The sequence below is a fragment of the Piliocolobus tephrosceles genome, chromosome 13 (assembly GCF_002776525.5).
Source record: "Piliocolobus tephrosceles isolate RC106 chromosome 13, ASM277652v3, whole genome shotgun sequence".
Taxonomy (NCBI): domain Eukaryota; kingdom Metazoa; phylum Chordata; class Mammalia; order Primates; family Cercopithecidae; genus Piliocolobus; species Piliocolobus tephrosceles.
This window is the reverse complement of record NC_045446.1, coordinates 107,465,478-107,486,045: the sequence shown is the minus strand read 5'-3', so window position 1 is coordinate 107,486,045 and position 20,568 is coordinate 107,465,478. Positions and strand designations below refer to the sequence as shown.

At 50.9% G+C, this 20,568-nt stretch overlaps 1 protein-coding gene across 3 annotated transcripts in view; it reads left to right on the top strand.

Annotated features, from left to right (window-relative positions):
- Positions 1-20,568, top strand: part of DSCAML1 (DS cell adhesion molecule like 1) — a 374,167-nt gene that overhangs the window by 12,538 nt on the left and 341,061 nt on the right. Inside the window, exon 1 of one of the 3 annotated variants that reach the window (XM_023208329.2) lies at positions 4,759-4,986. The exons of 1 other annotated variant lie outside the window; for it this stretch is intronic. In XM_023208329.2, coding sequence (XP_023064097.2) covers positions 4,761-4,986 — 226 coding nt within the window. In that variant the 5' untranslated portion in view covers positions 4,759-4,760. Of the gene's footprint in view, positions 1-4,758; positions 4,987-20,568 lie in introns of those variants that run through there. One more of the 3 variants, XM_031936684.1, reaches the window with a different exon arrangement.

The following is a 20,568-nucleotide window of genomic DNA, read 5'->3' as shown; positions in this document are numbered from 1 at the left end:
GTTTTCATACCTTCCACACCACCACTCTCCAGAGGGAAATGTGACAATGAGCTTCAGCTCCATCGAATCCGGACTTCATGGAACCTCTCTGGGTTGGCTTCTCAACTGATTTCAGAGTTGTGAGCTGAGAAAGAACAGCGGGAGAGAGGCCACAGTTTTCCAGGGGACTCCTGCCTTGCTGGGGGCTTCTACAGCCCCTGACCAACCATCCTGGAGTCACTGCTGAGACAGCAGCCTGAACAAGGGCAAGGGGACCTCAGAGACGGCATCTGTACTGTCGGAGCCCCAGGGCTTTAGACCCTTTGCTCCAGTGAGCTTAGAGCCATAATATTATCATCCAGAATGATGAGAGAGTAAGTGGCAAGCATACCTAGACATCTTCTGAGCCCAGCAGCCAGAATTTTGGTTTGAGGAGAACCTGGGTAGTTTAATGACACATACTTTTTTTTTTTTAAATATAGGCATCATACTCTATGAATTGTAATGATTCATCCCATCTCAAGAAGATGGAATTTTAGATGTATGTGGATATATTTGAAGCCAACACTGTTTATTTTGTGTAATGTTTTTGTGCCTATTAGTTTCTGAATATCTGTGCATAAAAGCTTCTGTTTCTCTGCCTGCACATATTTGTGGGTACACCCTATACACCTATGTGGGGTGGGAGGGGGGGATGTGCATATTTATTTGTATTTACCTTGTGTTTGGCCTTAGGAAGAGATCTTGGTGATCATTCTAACCCAACTCTTTCACCTCACTGGTGAAGAAACTGAGGTCCAGAAAGGCAAAGGTGACTTGTCACAGATCACACAGCTAGCTATGGAGACAGAGATGACACAAGAACCTAGGATTTCTGATTTGTAGATGAGGACCTTTTCTATAATACTAAAATCAATTATAAATTGCAGGGAGGGAAGCAGGGAGATCCTTGTTTTCTCCTCCCCCAACCGATAAGTAAGTACTAAGAAGGTCAATCTTGAATTAGCTATATAACACCAAAAGTTAAGTTTTTCACACTGACCTGGTTCAGTGTTGATTCCTTTTATGAACACCCTATTTATACTCAAGTTGTCAAAGAATTCCAGAGGGCATATGAAGCCTTTGTTAAAATAATTATATGCCTTTGTTTTTGAAGAAAAGTATCCAAAATATATAAGCTTATTGTTTGAATTCAACAATAAAAACATCTGCTGTTTCTCATGATGGCTCCAGTCTTAATAGAACATGGCAAAATAATACCCCCTAAATATCCATGATTAACCTGAATTGGAGAGGGCTCACCTCCCAGTGACTTCATGTAGCTGCTTCAACTGGCTTTGGTTAAAAAAACAAAAACAAAAGCACAAAAGCCAAAATATAGACAGATCATCACCCAGCATTCTGATGCAAGAAAATATTAAAATGAATCACTGCTTTTAAATGGATAGTGTGTTCCTACTAGAAAAGAATCCCACAAATTTGAGGCTTAAAAAGCATGGAGCATATGCATAGGTGCCAATGCAGAATTTCTGGATCGTGTTCAAATCACATTTAAGCACAGGTGTGCCTGTCATTAAGTGTTTATGTTTACCTGTACACATGAACGTTTGCCTGGGCAACTGTGTTTGTTCTCTGGTGTGAATATATTTGTGTGTGAGTGTGAAGGTTTCCAGATAATTTTGGGAACTGTCCCTTCTATCAAAATAAAATATAGCCCCTCCAAAATGTCAGCTGAAGAGGGGGCTGTCAGGGTTTAAGGTGGGCGTGGGGTAGAACACGCCGCCTGACTCTCTCCCCCAGAGTTTCATTTTTCCCTTGGGATTTCCTGGCCTGCTGGATCGCCCACCCCTAATATAACTCCTGTTGAAGAGAAGACTTCTGGATATATCTGAGCCAACTTGTCATTTTCAAAGATATTTCCCTAGATACTAAGGAAGAACAAAATCAATGGGAAACACAAAAAGCATAAGGCCTGAGCTGTCTATTTTTCAGGTCCTTCTTTTGTCAGACATTTCTCCAGGCCCTTCCAGCCTCAACGTGCACCTTCCGTGTTTCTGCAACCTCTTGCCTGGATTTCCAGCTCCTTGGCTCTGGCCTTGTCACAGCATGGAATGCACGATATCATCCCAACATCCCACAGTTCCCTCCTCCCAGCTCCCACAGGTCAAGGTCCTTGTGAGCAAAGCCATTCCCATTCATGATAGTTACCTGTGCTCACGATGTGCCAGCCATGGGGCTTGTCTTATTTAATCCTCGCTATGACTTTCCAAGGCAGATGCTGGGGATGTCCCCATTCCACCGGTAAGGAAACTGCAGCTTGGCGTGCATACATTTCCCAGGCACACAGCGGCAAGTGGCAGAGCTGGGCTGAGAACTCATCTCTTGCTGTTTCCAAAGCCAGGCTCTTAACCATGACATTAAAAAGCTTCCTTTTGCCAGAGGGGTCCCCAGGTCTGCTCTCCCCACCTGACCACCCCTTTATTTCCACATATATGTCACCTCCCAGGGACAGCCAGACTGCAGTCACCGGCACAATGAATGACCTCGCCCTTCAGGTAATGCACATGTTGTGGTTCTTTAAAGCCCACTGCGTGTAACTAGCTTAAAACCTCCCACACTCAGGTTATAGAGGTACTTGGAGTGGATGCAAAGAGGAGGGTCCTTCTCTACTTCCAGCGTGTGGGGCACGGAGCAGCTGTGCTGATACCCCCAGGCCCACTCAGATCCCCTCCCAGCAGACAGCAGCCCCTTTCATCCTGTCTGCCTTAGCGGTTTATTTTAGGCATAGTCTGACCAGGTGCTCTGGGTCAATAGGCTTAGTTTTAAATAACTGGATTCCTCTCAATGACCGTTCCCTTTAGAAGGGAAGCGGCGTGGTAGAAGAATGAGCCAGCAGCCTGGCGGCGGTGAGAGATGGGAGCTAAGACAGAAGACTGGAAACGTGAGGGCTCTGTCACTCCCTGCGTGACCTCAGACAGGCTCATGGCTTCCCCACTCTGGGCCTCAGTTTCCTTATCTGTAAAGGAAAAGATTGGTCTGGGTCATCTCGAACACCCCCTGCAGTCTGCCCCCCCATCTCTGTTCTACGCCTGTGTTTCCAGATGACAAAACACATCCTGCAAATTGTTTCAGGGTAGTGATTTCGCATGGAGGAGCTGAGCCACCGAGGGATGTAGCAGCTTATAGTGCAAGCTCTGCTCTGGAGTCGGGAGGCCTGGGTTCTAGTCTTGCTTCTGATACAAACTTGGTGGCCTTGAACAAGCTAAGCCCCGTTTTTCTCACCCGTTTAAAGGATGAACCTTGAAAACATTATGCTGAGTGAAATAAGCCAAGCACAAAAGGATACATACTTTATGATCTCACTTATGAGGTACCTAGAATAAGCAACTTCATAGAGACAGAAAGTAGAATGGTGGTTGCCAGGAGCTGGGGGAGGGGAGGGGAAGGGGGAGTTATTATTTAATGGGTGCAGGATTCTGTTTGGGATGATGAAAAAGTTTTGGAAATGGTAAGTGGTGATGGTTGCACATCGTGAATGTATTTGATGCCACAGAATAGTACACTTCAAAAGGTTAAACGGTAAATTTTATGTTATGTGTATTTTAACATATAAAAAACACACACTTTTCAAAATTTAGTTAAAATTTCTAGGGATATTTTGGCAAAACCTGGGAGTGAGGAGTTCCAATTCTCCTGTGTGAACTTAGGCCACACATTTCGAAGAAGTAAATTTTCTTCCTTTGGCAAATGCAGCTAGCCAGCGGCCCCCTTCTTTCCCTCCAAACTTCACACTCCACACCTTGGAGTGTGCCCAGGTGCAGCCAAATTGTCAGGGCATACTCAAAGCAGCTTCCATGACCCTGCAAAGGGAGCTCCAGTCCTGGCTCATAGGCCATTCTCAGAGGTACCTAGATCCCTTCTCTGGGTTCTATGTACCCTCTTATTTTGGAATTAAGACAAAAGGAGGGCTTTCCAACCATATTGACCTTTTACAGCAGACCTGGCTCAGCCATGCTTGAGTCCCCAGTGCCTGAGCCAGTGCCTGACATAGCAGGTTCTCAACATTCATTTGGTCACTGAGAAGACGCCCGCACTCCAGTGCTATTCTATGCCAACTTCATAAAGATGGGTGTAAGGAATAAGCCAATTTCTGCCAGGCAAGAAAGCTGTAGGGGTGGGTAGGTGAAGATGAAGAAGGAAGATACACACGTAGAGTAGACATTAAACTGCTCTTTGCAAATAATTGTTTAAATAGTCACAATGTGCCAAGTGCTGAGGAAAATTTGAACATAGTGCCAGGGGATGGCTGGACTCATGTGGGGCTCTTCGGAGGGCACGCTTGCGGAAGTCACGAGGGGCTGGAAGGGCAGCTACGAACTTTGGGGTGGGGAGTAGCACCAGACAGCACTGAAAAGCCTGGGATTCTACCCAGAGCATCCATGCTCCTCCCGGGGGGTAAGCTGAGTTCGAAAGAGGCAGGAAGCTCGTGTCCCAGGTGACTTAGGCCAGTAGAAACCGGGCGTCCTTGACCGAGGCATGGCAGGCTCTTGGCACATGGATGACACATGTCTGTGTGCTACCACAGGCTCCAAGCCGGTGGGTGACAGGGACCCCTCGCCTCTCAGACAGCGGAGCCGGGTCGGGGCCTTCTGGCCCGGGCCGCCACCCCTGTTCCTGGGCTTGTGGGGCTGGGGTCCGTCTGGGCTCCGGGCTCGCGCGGCGCTCACCACCCGGGGTGCCGGGGGGGGCGGGGAGAGCGGCCGCCTAGCCCAGCCCCGCGGATGACAGGAGCCGGGGAGCCGAGGAGGGAGGAGCCGCCGCCGCAGCCGAGCGCTGGGCTGAGGAGCAGAGAGAGCGGGGCGCGGAGTGCGGGCGGCTGGGAGCGCGCTGAGCGGGGGAGAGGCGCTGCCGCACGGCCGGCCACAGGACCACCTCCCCGGAGAATAGGGCCTCTTTATGGCATGTGGCTGGTAACTTTCCTCCTGCTCCTGGACTCTTTACACAAAGGTGAGACCTGCGCGGGAGGCTGGGCGGCGGAGGCGGCGGGGCCAGGGTGGCGCGGCTGGCGGCGAGGCGGGGTGCCTGACGGGCTCCAGGTGCCTGGGGGTCCAACGGGGTGCAAGGCCTCGGGTGGGGCGCAGCGGGGCGGGGCAGGCACCCTGACAGGGGCCGAGTGAGAGTCAGCTGCCGACCGCTCCGCCAGTCACCCGCGTCTGCCGTTTTGGGGCGCGCCCGTAGGGGTGGTGGCGAAGGAGCCCCTCGTATCTCGGCTCCCCGCCCGGGCGGCAGTTCTGCCCTGGACCCCTCCCCCAGCCCCTTGCCAGCTTCCTGCGGTTTGGTGGCGCTGGGACCCCGGAGTGCCCTCCGAGTCGAGGGGTCTTCAGGCCGTGACTCTTGACCTAGGAATCCTCGCTTATTCGGGCCTCGGACTCGGCGGTTGATGCCTCCGCTATGTGCGTGCGCCCCTCTCCTGCCGCGGACCCCAGCCCTGGCGCGAATGTTGGCGCCCCGCATGGCGCTTATCCGCGCATTGGCTGGAGGCAGGGTGGGGATAGTGAGAGTCCCGAGAGCTGGAGGTCCCTCGGATAGCAAGTTTGTTCTCCAAACCCAGAGGTCACCCTCCTCCGGCCCCACCTCACCCCTCTGCCCTGGGCGCTAGCCCCGGCTTGGTGCGCCACCGTGGCCACCTCGGGCAGCGCACCCCAAGGTGCGAGATTCTCCGCTTCCGCGCCTGGCCAGTTGGACCTGGGGACAAGTCTTCAGGCTGGGGGGCGTGTCCTTCTTCCTGGAGAGAGGGGGTTGCTGGGGGTGGGTCCAGGTGCCCGGCATGTCCAGACCTGTGGCTGGGGCGCAGCGTACCTGATCCGCGAGGTAGCCGGGACCGGGAGGTTGGAAGAGGGCAGACATTTCCGACTGAAGTCACCTGTGCACTGAGTCGGGACCAGGCAGGCGCAAGTAGTCGGGCTTCCAGGCTATCGCCCCGGGGCTCGCAGATGGCGGGAGATGAGGCGGCCGAACTCCGCGCCCTTGCGCGGTAGAGCACACACGCTCCAACAAGCTCAGCGTCACCTGTTCAGCCCTCTAACTTTTCTCCTTCGCTCCCCGGGGCGGCTTCTCTCTTCCTTTGCCCCGGCTGTTGCCCTGGTCGGGCGGCAACTCTTGACCCTCAGGCGGTGAGGAAGGGCACTCCAGCGGAGGGTTGGTGCCCGGGGAGGGGTCCAGCCCTGCCCTGCTGGTGCTCCAGGCGTCTGGAGTCTGCAGCCTGCCGGAGCTCACTGCGATACACCGTGGGCTGGGGGAAGGAGGATAACCCTTATTTGTACATACCTCCGGGTCAAAGCTAGACTCAAGGCCAAGATACTGCTGGCATGGCATTTACTGGTCGATCGGATTGCGGGACAAGGAAGGGTGGCGTCAAAAATCGTGGGCAAAGTAATTGAGTTTTTCAGGCCCAGTGGGGTCCCCCGGGTTACACACCAAGGCTGGTCTCTGCTGTTTAACCCCTTGCCCCCCACATCACACTCCTTCATCCTACCTTAGCAGAGCAAGAAGCCTGCCTCCTGTTCAAGCCCCACCCCCGAACCCTAGTCTCCCTCTCACCAGGTTCTTCCTGGCTCCCTCCGCCCCCGCAGGCTGGCTCGGCTCGCAGCTTTAATTACATTAATATTAAAAATACATAAGGTGAGGAGCGGGTTTCTCTCTCGATAGCTCTCTCTCCAACCCCCATCCCCTTTCCCAATTTGTCAGGCGAGAAAGCACAGGCCCAAGCCGCTGCCACACTCTAGCCCGGCTTTGTCCCCAACTCCCCCATGCCTCCACAACACTCTGTGGAGACATCTTCCAGGACAGCCCATTCCCCGGGACTGCAGGAGGCCCCTCAGCAAATACCGGAAGGACGCTCCCCTCCCCCTTCCAGGAGCCTGGCATTAATAAATGAAGCTGAGCTATTTGATAGGGCGGGAGCAGATGGGGGTGGGGGTGCAGAAAGACCCAGAAGGCAACAGGACAGCCAAGGGGCAAAATCTTGTCCAACTCGAGAGGGAAGTTGCCAGTGGCCTTGGACCTGTAAGCGGGCTGGAGGTGCCAGTTGTGGCGGCCCCTCAGTGGCCTTTGGGTCTGCAGAGCCTGGTGCCCTGCGATTCAGAGGCTCCAGCGTCTGTTGGGCGCCAGGGCACCTCGCCAGACAGGCCTTTCTTTTCCTTGGTGCCTTAATTGGGTCTTAGGTGCCAGGCTGGTCCCCGGGGCCTGTTCTGCTTGGGGTGGCGTGGTAGCGGGTGGCAGAGGCGGCTCGGGGAAGATGTGATGCGGAGACAGCAAGAAAGATGGGGTTTGGTGTATTTTCTCTCCCGTTGCCAGTCACCCCCGCGGCACCAAGGAAAATGTAAATGTGAATGTTCGAGCCTGTTACAGAAAACAATATCCTCTTGCAATAATTTGTACGTCCATCTGTGAGGAGCGGGAGGAGGCAGGGAGAGAGAGAAGAAAACAGGATGAGATGGAGCATCCTCTGGATGGAATTAAGCAGTTATTGGATGTGTTTTAAGCTTCTGTTATTTCCATTCCTCTCAAAATACCTTTTTTTTTAAATGATGCCTGAGCTCAGACCGATTCCCTAGAACTAAACTGGGAAGGGGTTTTAATCATCGGTTATCAAGTCTCCAATAACTGCCTTATTATTGCCAAAACAAATCCAGGTTTAGGCAGCCGGATGAACCCCGGCGAGGCGCTCTCCGTTGTTCCATCCAGCGTGCCAGCATCTGTGTTGCCTGCATTTGCATTTTTACTGTGTAAAAGAACAAGCTTCCCCGGCACTAAAATTCCTATTTTCTAAAAGCCAAAATAATGGATTGCATTGATTTTTTCATTTCCCACCCCAACTTCTCCGACGGGGACTCATGGTTCTTCTCTCTTGAGAAGACCAAATTAAAAGCCTTCGTCAGGCCATTAAGAAAATCTCCAACATTCTGTTCAGTGTCTAATTAAAAAAAGGGAGGGGGGGCGATGGGGAAATGTGTTTCTAAAATCTTGAAATGGCAAACACAACTTAGGGGAGACAGGCGAAGGGTCAGTGAATACTGGGGAGGGGGTGAGTGGCAGAGAGACCCCAGTTGCTAGAATAACATGAGGGAGATTGGCAGTGCCATGATGCCCGATAAGCCTTTCCGATGCTTCTTTTTTCTGGGCATCAAAGCCAGCTGCCTTTAATATATTTCTGCAGTGGAATGGGGAGCTCAATTAGAAACAAAAAGCAAGTAAGCAGTGGACCCAAAGGCAGCGCTTAGGTTGAACAGATCCCAGGGGACTGGCCAGAGAGGCTTAGTTTTCTTAGGATGAGGATCAGAAAGGAGGTGGGCAAGCAGACAGGGCTTTGGCCCAGGGAGAGCTTGCTAGAGAAGCAGGCCCCCAACAGGCTGGCTGGGAGCCCCCAAACACAGGGCCAAGGTCTGCCCAGAGCACCCCATGGGCTGTTAGCCTATGACAGAGCGGTGCAGAGCTCAAGCCTTCCTGACCTTCTCTGTGTCTTAGAATTCCATCCTTGCCACTTACTTGGTACCCTGCTCTGGCTGGTGAAGGATGATTTAATTGTAGATGAAGAGAGGGGAGGGCAGATGCTCAGAGAGCTTTTCTGCAGGGATATGAGTTCCAGGCTGGGAGGTTCTTCCTTCCTCCATAATCTTGGAGGAGTTGTTTTCTGGGGGACCTCTGAAGTCGTCAAGAAAAGATCCCCTAGTTCCTGAAGCGCCTTCTCAGCTCCAGTCTGAGAATCTCTGCCCAGTCGATTCTAGCGGGTACCCAGGTGCATGAATAGGGTGTGAGCTACAGGCAGCAGGGATGGCAAGGCGCCAGGAACCCAAGGGCATGCCCCAGATTTGCATATAATCTGCATATGGATTTGCATGCTCACCTAGCCAGGCCAAAAGCTGTGCCCTCTGTGAGTAGCATCTTGATCTCAACCTCAGTAGCAGCCAGTCAGTGGCTTCCTCCTTGCATGGAAGGGGGTGGGGCCGGAGCTGGGAGAAGGACTGGTGTTGGTAATGCTTCTGTCTCCTAGATTTTGTTGCCTCCCATATGTGTCTCCAGTGCTCAGCACTGGCTTCACCATCTGGCAAGGCAGCCCCAGAGCTCCCACCACCCCTATCCAAGGACAGACAGTGGCACTGGGGATATTGGAGTAGGGTGGGTAGCAATGGGCCAAGACACCGTAAAGTAGACCAAACTTGGGATGTGGGTTGCCCCTCTCATGCTGCAGGAAGAAGAGAGTGAAGGGAGGGGCAAACTAGCTGTAGAAATCCAGGGCCTGCATTAGCTTCCTGGTGGGTGCACCCCTAGAATGCAGGGAACTGGGTGCCTAGGGCTGCCATCAGCAGGTGGTAAGGAAGTGGCTGATGGCATGGGGGTATGAAGTGAGGTGGAATGTTCTTTCACTCTCCTGGTTTGTCAACACCTAGCCTGGGAGGTGGTTGTGGCTTCAGAGAGATGAAAGAAATAGCACCAGCTTCTCATTCCACCTCTCCTAGGGCAGCTTCAGGTATGTGGGTTGGTTCTGGCAGGGCAGAGGGAGGACAGGCACTGTGGTCACTGAGGGAAGGGCGTGTCAAGAGTCTGGAGTGATGCTTGAGGAGTGAGCACTTCAGGAGAGCTGAGCGGCCCCTCCTAGCGAGCCAGCTGGGATGCTGCAGTGGGAGTGTGGCCTCGGGAATGGTTTTGTCTGCATTTCCAGGGCCCTGAGAGGATACTACCATGGCAGGCGCTGCTGCAAAGCCTTCCCAGAGTGTTTTTCAGCACATCCACTGATCCAGAAGGGGCCTGGCCCACCGGAGCCCACAGAGATTTCCAAGGGATGTGGTATAGAGGCCTAAGGGGTAAGGTGGAGCCTCAGGGGATGGATGGAGGTAGAGAGGGGGAGGGCCAGAGGGCAGAGCTTCAAGCACCACCTGCCCTGTTCTCACTGCCATTCTTTCAACCAGAGCTTTTATTCATTCTCCAATTTCATATATTGGAGTAGAATGAAAAATAAAAAAGTTTACAACCCACTGGTGTGGTAGAAATTTGGAGTCAAGGCAAGTCATTCGTTTACATCCTGGCTCTGCACTTACTGGCCATGTGACTTTGGGCCTCTCTGAGCCCCACTTTCTCCAGCTTTGAAATGGGATTAAAGAAGATAATGCATATCAAGTAGCCAGAACATAGTGCTCAATAAACATTAGACCTATACATTTTCCTCCACATTGCCTCTACCTTCCTCTCCTTGCCCCCTCTCCAGAATGCGTCATCAGATCCTTCCTTAAGCAGTTTAATTAATCAGCCACATTTTTTGCCAAGCCAGCTGGCTTAGACTTTATAACGATAAGAAAGACTAAGTAGTGGCCAGGACAGGGGACGTCAACTCCTTCCATCCATCACCTAGTTGGGTAGCATGTAGGACTCCTTCAGTAAGATAGTTGAGGCCATGTGGGCACCTGAGTGTCCCTTGGGTGCCCAGCACATTCCCTTCCCGTGGCCATCAGTGGAGACGGAGAAGGCTTAGGTTGGCTCCAGACTTGGATTTGAGGTGAGGCAAAGGTTGGTCTCATATCTGCCAAAGGAAGGCTGGGGTTGGTTGTTAAATCTCTACCATGTTTGGCCAGAGTAAGAACTATTCTGGAGTTCATGCCATAAAGCCTGTGTAAGCACTCCTCACAAAGCGAGCCCTCGTAACTGTTGCTGGATGTATTTCTGTGTCTCTCCCTGCTGAGATGAACCTCTGTTTTGCAGGCAGTTTTGCATATAGAGAACACTCTTGGCAGCCTGTGACCTTGAGACTTCTCTTCCCTCCATGACCTAGTCTGTCACAGGGAAGCAGCATGTGACCCAGAGGTCAAGTGCTGCCTATGGCAGGCCATGGCCTGTGGGATCCTACATGTTGGGGAGGGCGTGGGCTCCACAGCCTGTGTGCCTTGTTAAACAGATGTTTGTCGGGTGCTGGTTTAGCGTGAATGGCATTAGCCTTGGGGACCACCCATGCCACTCCAGCTCCTACTCCCCTCATTTGTTCAGCTGCCCTGCCCCACTCCCTGTACCCTGTCTCTACATGAAGCTTGCACTGACAGTTTCCAAGGTCACCATCTTCATTAACAACAATTATTCAAATGCTAGTTAGTTGCATATCCATTAAACTGATTCTAAAGAGATGCATGTGTGTTTGCACGTGCATGTGTGTGTGTGTGTGTGTGTGTTTGTGCTTGTCTGTGTGTTGGAAAGAACATTATCCATGGGCCTAAAAAACAAAGCTCAGCCTGTCTTACCTGGGCAAGTTGCCTAATGGTTCATGTGCCTTTATCTTGTAATCTGTAAAATGGGCAAAATTACCCATCCTGGCTATCCTACAGAGCAGTTGTTACTCTATATGTGCATAAATAAGAATGAGGGGCATAAAAATGTACATCATGTGACAATGCTTTGTATACGGAATGAGGCAACATATGAACACACACGTGTAAAAACCACAGCAAACCCGTTTTAGCCTTATGAATGCTCTGCTGAAATGTGAGGCATAATTACTGTCATTTCATCATACAGGAACGATGAAGGTCTCACAGCTGTTTGTGGCTGTCTCCCCCTCCGCCGGCCCCAACATATGGAGAATTTTCCTAGCTTTGCTTTTCAGCATCATGGGGAACAGCTGATGAGGCACAGCCAGGCTGGCAATAGTCTTCCTGGAGCAAACTTGGCAGATCCCCTGTGGCCCCAGTGGCAGCGGGAGTGGGAAGAAGCCTACCTCTGCTCCCCTCCTCCCATCCCCCTCCAAGGTTCTTAGATGCAAGTGTAGTCCATAGTCCTCTGGACCAACTTCCCCAAAGGGACATTCTCCCTGCAGGGAATCCACAGTTTTTATGGGAAGAGCAGTAGGCACCGTCCCATCTTATGTGACCCCATTTAAGGTCACAGCACTCATTGGAATCCCTGAAAACTCGCCAAGTCAAGGCTGGTGGACACCCTGCTTCTAGGGTGACCCTCCCGCAGTCATGGGGTATGAGAGAGGATGGGACCCCTGCGTTGGGGGTGGGAGAGGGAGATTCAGGTGATCACCTTGGATAAAAGTCTTGCAGGGTTGGAAGACATCTTTAAGGCTGTGGAATCTGTACCCTAATCAGAGGTTGACCCCTTCTGCAGCTTTCCCACCGGGCGTCTTTTTCTCTCTGCACTAGTACTTCCCGCGACAGGGACTCCTTCCTTGCAAGGCAGCCCCTTCCTGGCCACACAGCTCTGACTATGACAGAGCTCATCCTTAGAATGAGTCAAACCCTGTTGTGGTCTTGGACCTTCTACTCACTGGTCCTGATGTCACCGCTTCGGCCACACAGAGCAAGGCAAAGACCTCTTCCACTTGACAGCCCTGCGACTATGACAGGCAGATGTCCTGCCCATTTGAGGCGCCTCCTCTGGACACACAGCATCCCTGTTTGCTCTGATACACCCTCATATGACATCGTTTCAGTGCTTTATGGTGCTCCTGAGTTCCGCAATGGCTAGTTTTCTGACAGCAGGGTGGCCAGAACTGAGAGAACACTGGAGACAGCACTGTAGCCCCAGCTGGGATGCTGGTGAGCTGTGTCCCTGGGGTAAATGACTCCACCTCTCTAGGCCTTGTGAATGGAGGAGATTGGACAAAATAATCTCTTAAGTCCCTCAAGCATTAACAATCTAAATCTAGGATTCTCTGGGGACAACTGTGCTGTCTGAGCTGACTCCCTGGAAAGAACTTTTGGCCATAAGGGACCTTCCTTTGACAGGCCCTGTCTGGAAAGGGCTGGAAGATTAAAGAGTCTGTCCGACAGTCAGCTGTTGCTCATAACTTCTCCTGGAGCTGATGGCGCAGGGCCTTGGAGGTTGAAGGATAGCTGCGTCTCCACTGGACCTCGCAGGTTTCTGGTTGCTGGTCACAGAAACCATGTCTGTGCTAAGAATCTTAAAAACAAACGCCAAAACCACCCGTGTTTCTGATGGACACAGGGAGGACACGTGAGCTGTGCTTTGCATGGGGATTGGAAGTGGGGGTGCTTTTTGGTCATCTCAACGACTAGGGTGGGGAGCTGCCGGCCTTTAGTTGGGGGAGGGATGGAATGTCTAATGACAGGGAGATTCCCAAATAATTCTGAATTATCATACCCCAGTTGCTCTCTTTTGTCAGAAAATCCCCCTACAGTGTGCTCACACTGTGGGGATGGTCTGAATCTAGCCTGTCATGTGCCTGCTGAGCCACACGTCGTGACATAAAAATGTGAAATGCAGCTCTGCCACTATGAACTGTGCAACACCAGGAAATTATTTGACCTAAGAGCCTGTCTTCCTATCTGTAAAATGGGGTCTTGAACAGTAGCTACATCCAAGGGCTGTTGTAAGAATTAAATGTGCAATAATGCAAGAAAAAGGCTTCCCACCATGCCTGACACAGAACAAATGCTAAAAAGAAATGATGGAGCCAGGCATGGTGGCTCACACCAGTCATCCCAGCACTTTGGGAGGCCGAGGCAGGCAGATCACTTGAGGTCAGGAGTTCAAGACCAGCTTGGCCAACATGGTGAAACCCCATCTCTACTAAAAATACAAAAATTAGCCAGGCGTGGTTGTGCATGCCTGTAATCCCAGCTACTCAGGAGGCTGAGGTAGGAGAATTTCTTGAACCTGGGATGTGGAGGTTGCAGTGAGCCAAGACGGTGCCACTGCACTCCAGCCTGGGTGACAGAGTGACACTCCGTCTCAAAACAAACAAGGCACTGTGATGGGGAAGGTAGTGGTGGAGCAGGTGTGCCACATTGGGTAGACATCACAGGCAGAGAGCATGGGACTTGGCCCGCTGCTCCCTCTTGTCCAAGGACCGTACCAGCTCAGGCTGCCTGGTACATGCTCTGATGCTGTCTGAGAGACTCAACCTTCTCCTTCCCAGGGTCTGGGCTCAGACTATTTCCAAGATGTGGATGCAACATAAAAGGTTTTTAATGAAGCAGGAAGACACCGTCTGGCTGGTCGTCCTCTGGGTTTTGAATGAACTTGGTGGGTGAGCTGGTGGGAGGATCACCCTACTGGTTGATCCTCTCTGGACCCAATTTTTCCACCTCTGAGATGAGAACAATCAGAGTGAGGGCGCAGAATACGTCTCCTGTGAAAACCTTTGTGTGGAAATACAGTGAAGTAATCAACCTTGCAAATCAATCCAAGAAAACTCTCCAGCTCACATCTGCATGAAGAACTCTGCGTAAGGCCTGGGAGTTAGCAAAAGCTGTGTGGCTACTGCAATGCTCTGTTGCTATTGATTCTACCACTATTGTTTGCTTATCTTGATCGCCAAATTAAGTTAATTAATGTGGTGGTAGGGTCTTGTCAGCCAAGCAGATGACAATTGTCTGTCATTGGGAAAGGAAATACAGAAGTCCAGGATGGCAAATCTACTTTTCCGAAGGACTGTTACTCTCAGTATAGACAGAGGACACCAGTCTCAGAAATAGAATTTCTGGCCCTATGACAGACTTGGTGAATCTGTTATCTAAGACTCTGCATTTTTAACAAGCTCTCCAGGTGATTCTTATGCATATTGATGTTTGAGAACGACAGTTTTAGGTTATTATTATGATCATCATAGGTGAGCAGGAAATATTTGTTGCACAAGGATTCACTTTTCCCACAAATACTTACTGCTTGCCTGCTATGATGATACTGCTTGTAACGACAGCCACAAATACTTAGGTGGTGCCAGGCACTTACATACGCCAAAAACTGTCCCAAGTCCTTCGTATGTATTAACTCATCCAACCATAATAACCCTTGAGGTAGATATTGTCACCACCTTTGTATAGATGGGGAAAGGTAGATATTGTCACCACCTTTGTATAGATGAGGCACAGAAAGGAGAGGCAATCTTGCCTGGGGTTACACACACTGCTTGTAAGTGACAGAGTAGGGATTCAAACCCAGGGAGCCTGGTACCAGAGGGTGGGCTTTTCACCACTGTACTGTGTGCCTAGTATATGCCCAGGAGACAGAGTGGTGACTAGACAGTCACTGCCCTCAGGAAGCTAATGGCCCTCAGGGGAGAGGATGCCTACTCTCCCCTTGGCCCTGACCCTTCCTCCTGTCCCCTGCCCCCTGCTCCCCTGAAGATCCACGACCTCTCCTACAAATGGTTGCCATGCCCGGGTGAGGCTGCCTCTTGAAGGATCTTGCCTGTCTCTGAGGGAATGTTGCAGGGGTCCCAGCGCTGGCAGATACTCCTGGATGAAAAGTCCAGTGAATGAGACGAGTAAATATTGTAAGGGAAGAGAACAAAATGACTCATCTCCCAGTGGAGGTGGCGAGGTGTTAAGATTTCAGTCCCCTCGGGTTGTCCTTTACAATGATTACAGATGATGACATGGGGGTAATTCAGTGTGCACCTCAGAGCAACCTCAGTCAGCCAGCTCCTCCCACTGCAGCCAGACACCCCCATCCCACACAGGCAGGTGGGGTGGGAGCCCCAGGGGTTACATACATGGGGCTGAAGTTCCCTTTGCAAAACTAATCCTGATACCCAAGCGGGAGAGGGCTGGCGAGTGAGTTGATGCAGTGGATACTTAGGTTTCAGCGGTGACCCTGGGGGCAGGCAGCCCAAATGCCTGGGGGCGATTTCTGGTTTAAAAATATTGCTGTGCTATTTCCACACTTCTAATCTCCTAGCAATTTGGAGCCTGTTTTACGAAACACAGCATCGGGGTGGTGCTCAATGTTAAACGGCAGAGAAGATTAAATGGGCTGAAGTCTGGGTGTCTGTCACATGACAACCAAGCCCATAACTTCCATTTTCTATTAAAAATCCATTTCCCCCTTTAACCAGAAGAAGCTTTGCTGTTGATCTGAGTGTCTCTCTATTTATGAAGTGTTCCCCCTCCTCTTCTTTCTTTCGGTAAATATGCCTGGTTCTGTCTGCAGAGGGAAGAAAGAGCTGCGGGGAGTGACTGAGATTGGAAGGGAAAGGAGGAGTCTCTGTCAGGGGATTTGCTTTCCAAATTGGGACCAGCTTGGAGAGAAGACATGCGGGGAAACTTCATCAGAGCCCAAACTTTGAACTCAATGATGTGATGGGAAAAGCTCGGGTTTGGAGCTGGTTGAATTTTGACTCTGTCTCTTCCAGCTGTAGGATCTTGGAGAAGATGTCAACTCCTTCAGCCTCCTTTTCCTCACCCTTAAAATGAGGCTAACGGTCCCTCTAGAGGCCTCATACCTTTATGTGGGGATTAGATGGCCAAGCCTGGTGCCTCGCACAAGAAGGCGCTCTATAAATGTTAGCTTCCTTTCTTTTGGGGACTCCACACCCTTAGGCCAGTAAGACTTTAGGGAAATAGATGTCCAGCCAAAATGCCACAGTAGTTAGACATGAGGACTACAAGCACTTGGATAACCTCAGGTGCCACTGTCGGGGACTGCTGGACACCTCAAACCTTGCTTTCCGAAGCTTGCAAACCTCCAAGTATCCCCCACTGCCTTTGACCCCCACTGTCTTCCACCACTGAGGCCCAAACTCAATCCAGCTGGTTTCGCCTCTTCTCCCCAAACCCACCCACTGCTCCAGCCTGCAAGGTTTCCACAGGGCCCCCTAACATGCATGCCTCACCCACTGTTGTTGGGCTGTCTTCTCTGGGAGTGCCCCCCCTTGTCACCCCACCTATCCAGGTCTTCCAGCTCAGCTCAGCTCCTACCTCTTCCCAACACTTCTTCTCTGGCTGCTGAATAACTTTCCCCTTCCCTCCCCATAGCTCTTGGCTAAATCAGTGCTTTCAGCTGGCCTCACGCATGGCCAGGTGCTATTGTTTAACCTCCTCGCCTGTTCCCCGTCTCCTTTATAAGCTCCTGGAAGGTGGAGCAATTCTCCTTGATGCCTCCCACCGTACTTGGGATACTGTGGTGCAGCACGGCTGGTGCTTGGTAAATATCTCCTGAGGCGATGAATGTCTTCTCTGGTCCCTGGATCAGAAATGACTGGGGAAGGAGGACACTGAAGGGTGCAGGAGTCAGCTGAGAGGAAGTAGCATTTGGAGAGGGCTTGGAATTCTGCAAGGCTGCAGGGTGGAGCTGTGCCCTTTCATCCCTGCAGTAATCTTAGGTACGTACCCTCGACCCCTCAGGGAGAGTGAACAATCCCCATCTCATATTAGAACGTCCTCATGGGGAATCAAGAACTGCCCCATTCCATTCCACCCTCTAGGCAGCTCTGGGAGGCAGCTAAGATGGTGCAATCACATCCTGCCCTTTTGTAAAGGAGGCTCAGGAGGGCTAAGTGGCTTGCCTGAGGTCACACAGCAGGTGAGGTGTGAACCCCCAGAGGGGAGGTAGTTCTGTCAGACTTCAAGGCAAGGGTCTGGGTCCCCTCTGGGAGCTTGCTGGGGCTTTGTCACCGCTCTGAAGATTCAAATAAGTCTGAGAAGGTGGGGAAGCCCCTGCTGTAGAGGCCACACCAGACTCCATGAGGCCAGAGTGAGGACGTCAGGATCCTACTACTCCTGCTTCTTTCCCTTGAGTTCTGAACACACCCATTGCTTCTGTGGCCACTTACCCGCTGCCCATATGCCCAGCCTTCAATGTGGCACATAGCAGAGATTTGAGGTATTTACTGGTCTCTTGCCTCAGTTTCCTCTTTACGTATTTGCTCACTCCCTTCTCTTGGCAGGTAGGGCCAGGTTAAATTAATGCTTATTTAAGGGTTTCTGCATTCTGAGCTGACAGGTGCCTTGTGATGGTAAAATATGAACCCAATGTAAGTGCAAAATGCTATTGTTTTACACCTGAGGGTGATGTTTCATAATGGCAATGCACTGTCAGAGCCATACGCAGAAATGAATGGTGTGTCTAATCCTCCCTTGCTCCCCCAGACTCAGAAGACAGAAGCTCACATCCCAGGGTGGGAGAAATATGAGGCTCCTTGCCTTTTGCTATAAATCTGCCTTTTCATCAGTCCTGACAGGTGGCTGGACAATCCCAGTCAATTCATCAATTAAATCTACCCATTTGTAGTTGCTGGGAACCTTGTGTCCTTGGCTTCGGCAAGTTCCGAGGCCCAGGAGTGCAGGAAGGCTGCTGTCATTGTGGTTGATGCTCCTGGAGGGAGCAGAAGGGTCCTGGGAAAGTGGCCGTCTCAGGAGGCAGGGAGAGTGGAATGGATTTCCAGCCACTGAGAAGGAGAGTGGGATGTGTGTTTGGAATACGGTTGGGGTGGAGGAAGGGTTGGGGAAAGTACCCAGCCTGAAAAACCATATTCTGTGGTTTGATTTGTCTTCCATGGAGTTTCTGCAGTAGAGCGGGAGGTACATCCCCCAGCTCTGAGGCAAGGCAAAACTGGGTTCTAGCCTCAGCTCTGGCATTTGCACATTGTATCACTTTGGGGAAGTTAGTGAACTTCTCAGAGTCCTAATTTCCTTATCAGTAAAATGGAAATAATAACAATAACACCCCCTAGGGAATTATGAAGATTAAATATAATATTTGCATAATATAAATACAGTAGCTAGAATGGACCTGGCACAGAGCCTGGCCTGTAGTTAACAATGAAGTCAGTGGTGGCTATTATTATTGCTGGAGGTATTATCATTACAGAGGGCTACATCATACTTAGCCTTAAGAATATACTTACCTTCTCACATGAGTCAGTTCCTGAATTCCTCCTTGTCAGGGATTCTCTCGGCTTCCTAAGTCCATTTACAGGCACCATGTAGAGTCTTTCTGTAATGTGATGGATTTTTGCCTCCCAAATCCATGAAGCTGCCAGGGTGAGAGTGCCTGATTAACTAGGTTTCTCAGGAGGCACCCAGGACCCCCGAGCAATGTCCCTGTTCCCAAAAGCAAGGTATTGTCGGAAATACCCAGAATCCAACAGAAATCGCTCCCAGGAAGGAGTGTGCATGTCGTGTGTGTGCATGTATATGTGTGTGCACCTGTGTGTTCTTGGCCAGCTGAAAATGGAAGTTGGTGGCCAAGTTGTGTCTGAGGGAGGTGAAAGTCCCCTCTTTATTATTGCAGTGGTTATACTGTGGTCATACATCACAGAATGGTTAAGACAGTGACTGTAGGGTCAGATTGCCCAACTCTGTGTCCCAGTGCCCTCACTCACTGGTTCTGTGGTCTTGGGTAAGTTGCTTTGATCTCTCAGTGCCTTAGTTTCCTCATCTGTACACTGGGATACTAATAGTACCTATGTTTTAGTGTTGTTGGGATAATTAAAAGAAGTCATATAAGTAAAGTCCCTAGCAACAGTGCCTGGCACATAGAAGATGCTTAACAAATATTTGCTGAATGGATGTCAGTAAGGAAGGCTTTCAGAAAGTGAGAAGAATCTTGGAAGTGGGACCTGCTAAGTGTGTATTCTAAGAAAAACCTCCCGAGCCTCAGTTTGCTGCCTGGAGAAATGGCATGATTTCATGCTCTTGGGGAACACTCTAGCCATAGCAAGTCGGTCATGCTTCCAGAGCTTCTAAGTGTCCTGTGCAGAGCAGAGTCACCAATTTTGTGACTGTCACAAGAGTAGGCAGCATGAGAAGGAGAATGGCAAGGCCATGTGGCTCCCTTCTCCAAGAAAGTGCCTTTCAGCTACTATGAGTGCAGTGCATGGTAGGGACAGCAAATGCATTTGCTGCTAAGAGGATGCTCCTGACACCGCAGCAAGAAGCCCACGAATGTGTTTTCCAGCACGTCTGCTAATGGCTTCATCACAGCTTTTTATGAGACGATGTGAATTGCTCTGACCAATGAGGCTTAATGGCCTTCCTCAACGAGCTGCCTGGTATATTCTCCCCGGAGGCTCAGCTCAGAGTTAAGCCAAGAATATTAATATGGCCGGATGTGGGCCCTCCCCCATCCTATAAAGTTGTGGAAATTGAGGTCAAGTTGGGTCCCCTGCAACGTTCTTTAAACAAGCAGCGGAGTGGTTTGTTTGCTCGTTGATCTTCCTGGTGGAGAGGGAGTGGTTTCCAGCTAGAGACCTGGGACCCTGCCCTCTCTTCCTCTGGGTTGGTGTCCACTTGCTAGGCAGTGGATTTCTTAAAGGGGCAGGCTCCTCAAGAGGAAGGGGGGCACCCCTTGATTCCAACATTCAGGGCTACTGGGATAAGAGCAGGAAATATCTAGGCCTGATGCTGGGATAAGAGGAACAGATGGCCAGTCCTCCCAGTCAGGTGGCCCTGCCACTGCCAGCTGTAATCATAAGAACATTCTCCCATGTGGTTGAGGGTTGGAATGGCACCATGTCAGAGATGGAAGGGGGTCTTTGCAGTCTTGCCCATCCTCTCCCTCCACTTTCCAAGTGAAGGAGCAGATGATCCGAGTGAGGAAGGGAATTGCACAGTCACATGGTGTCAGGGCTGGGTTTAGAAGCTGGGTCTTTTGGCCCTAGTCTAGATCTTATCCACCCACTCTTCTGCTGGCCCTCATTCAGTCTGCTGTGGCAACACATTTCTCAAATTGGCTATCAGGGTCTCCTGCACTCTTCCATCTTCCATTCCAGGCGAGCATCCCGGCTCCCGTAGCCATTTATCTCAGAGCATGGTCTTGAGATCTTTTGCAACTTTCATCTGTGGGACAGTAGAAAGA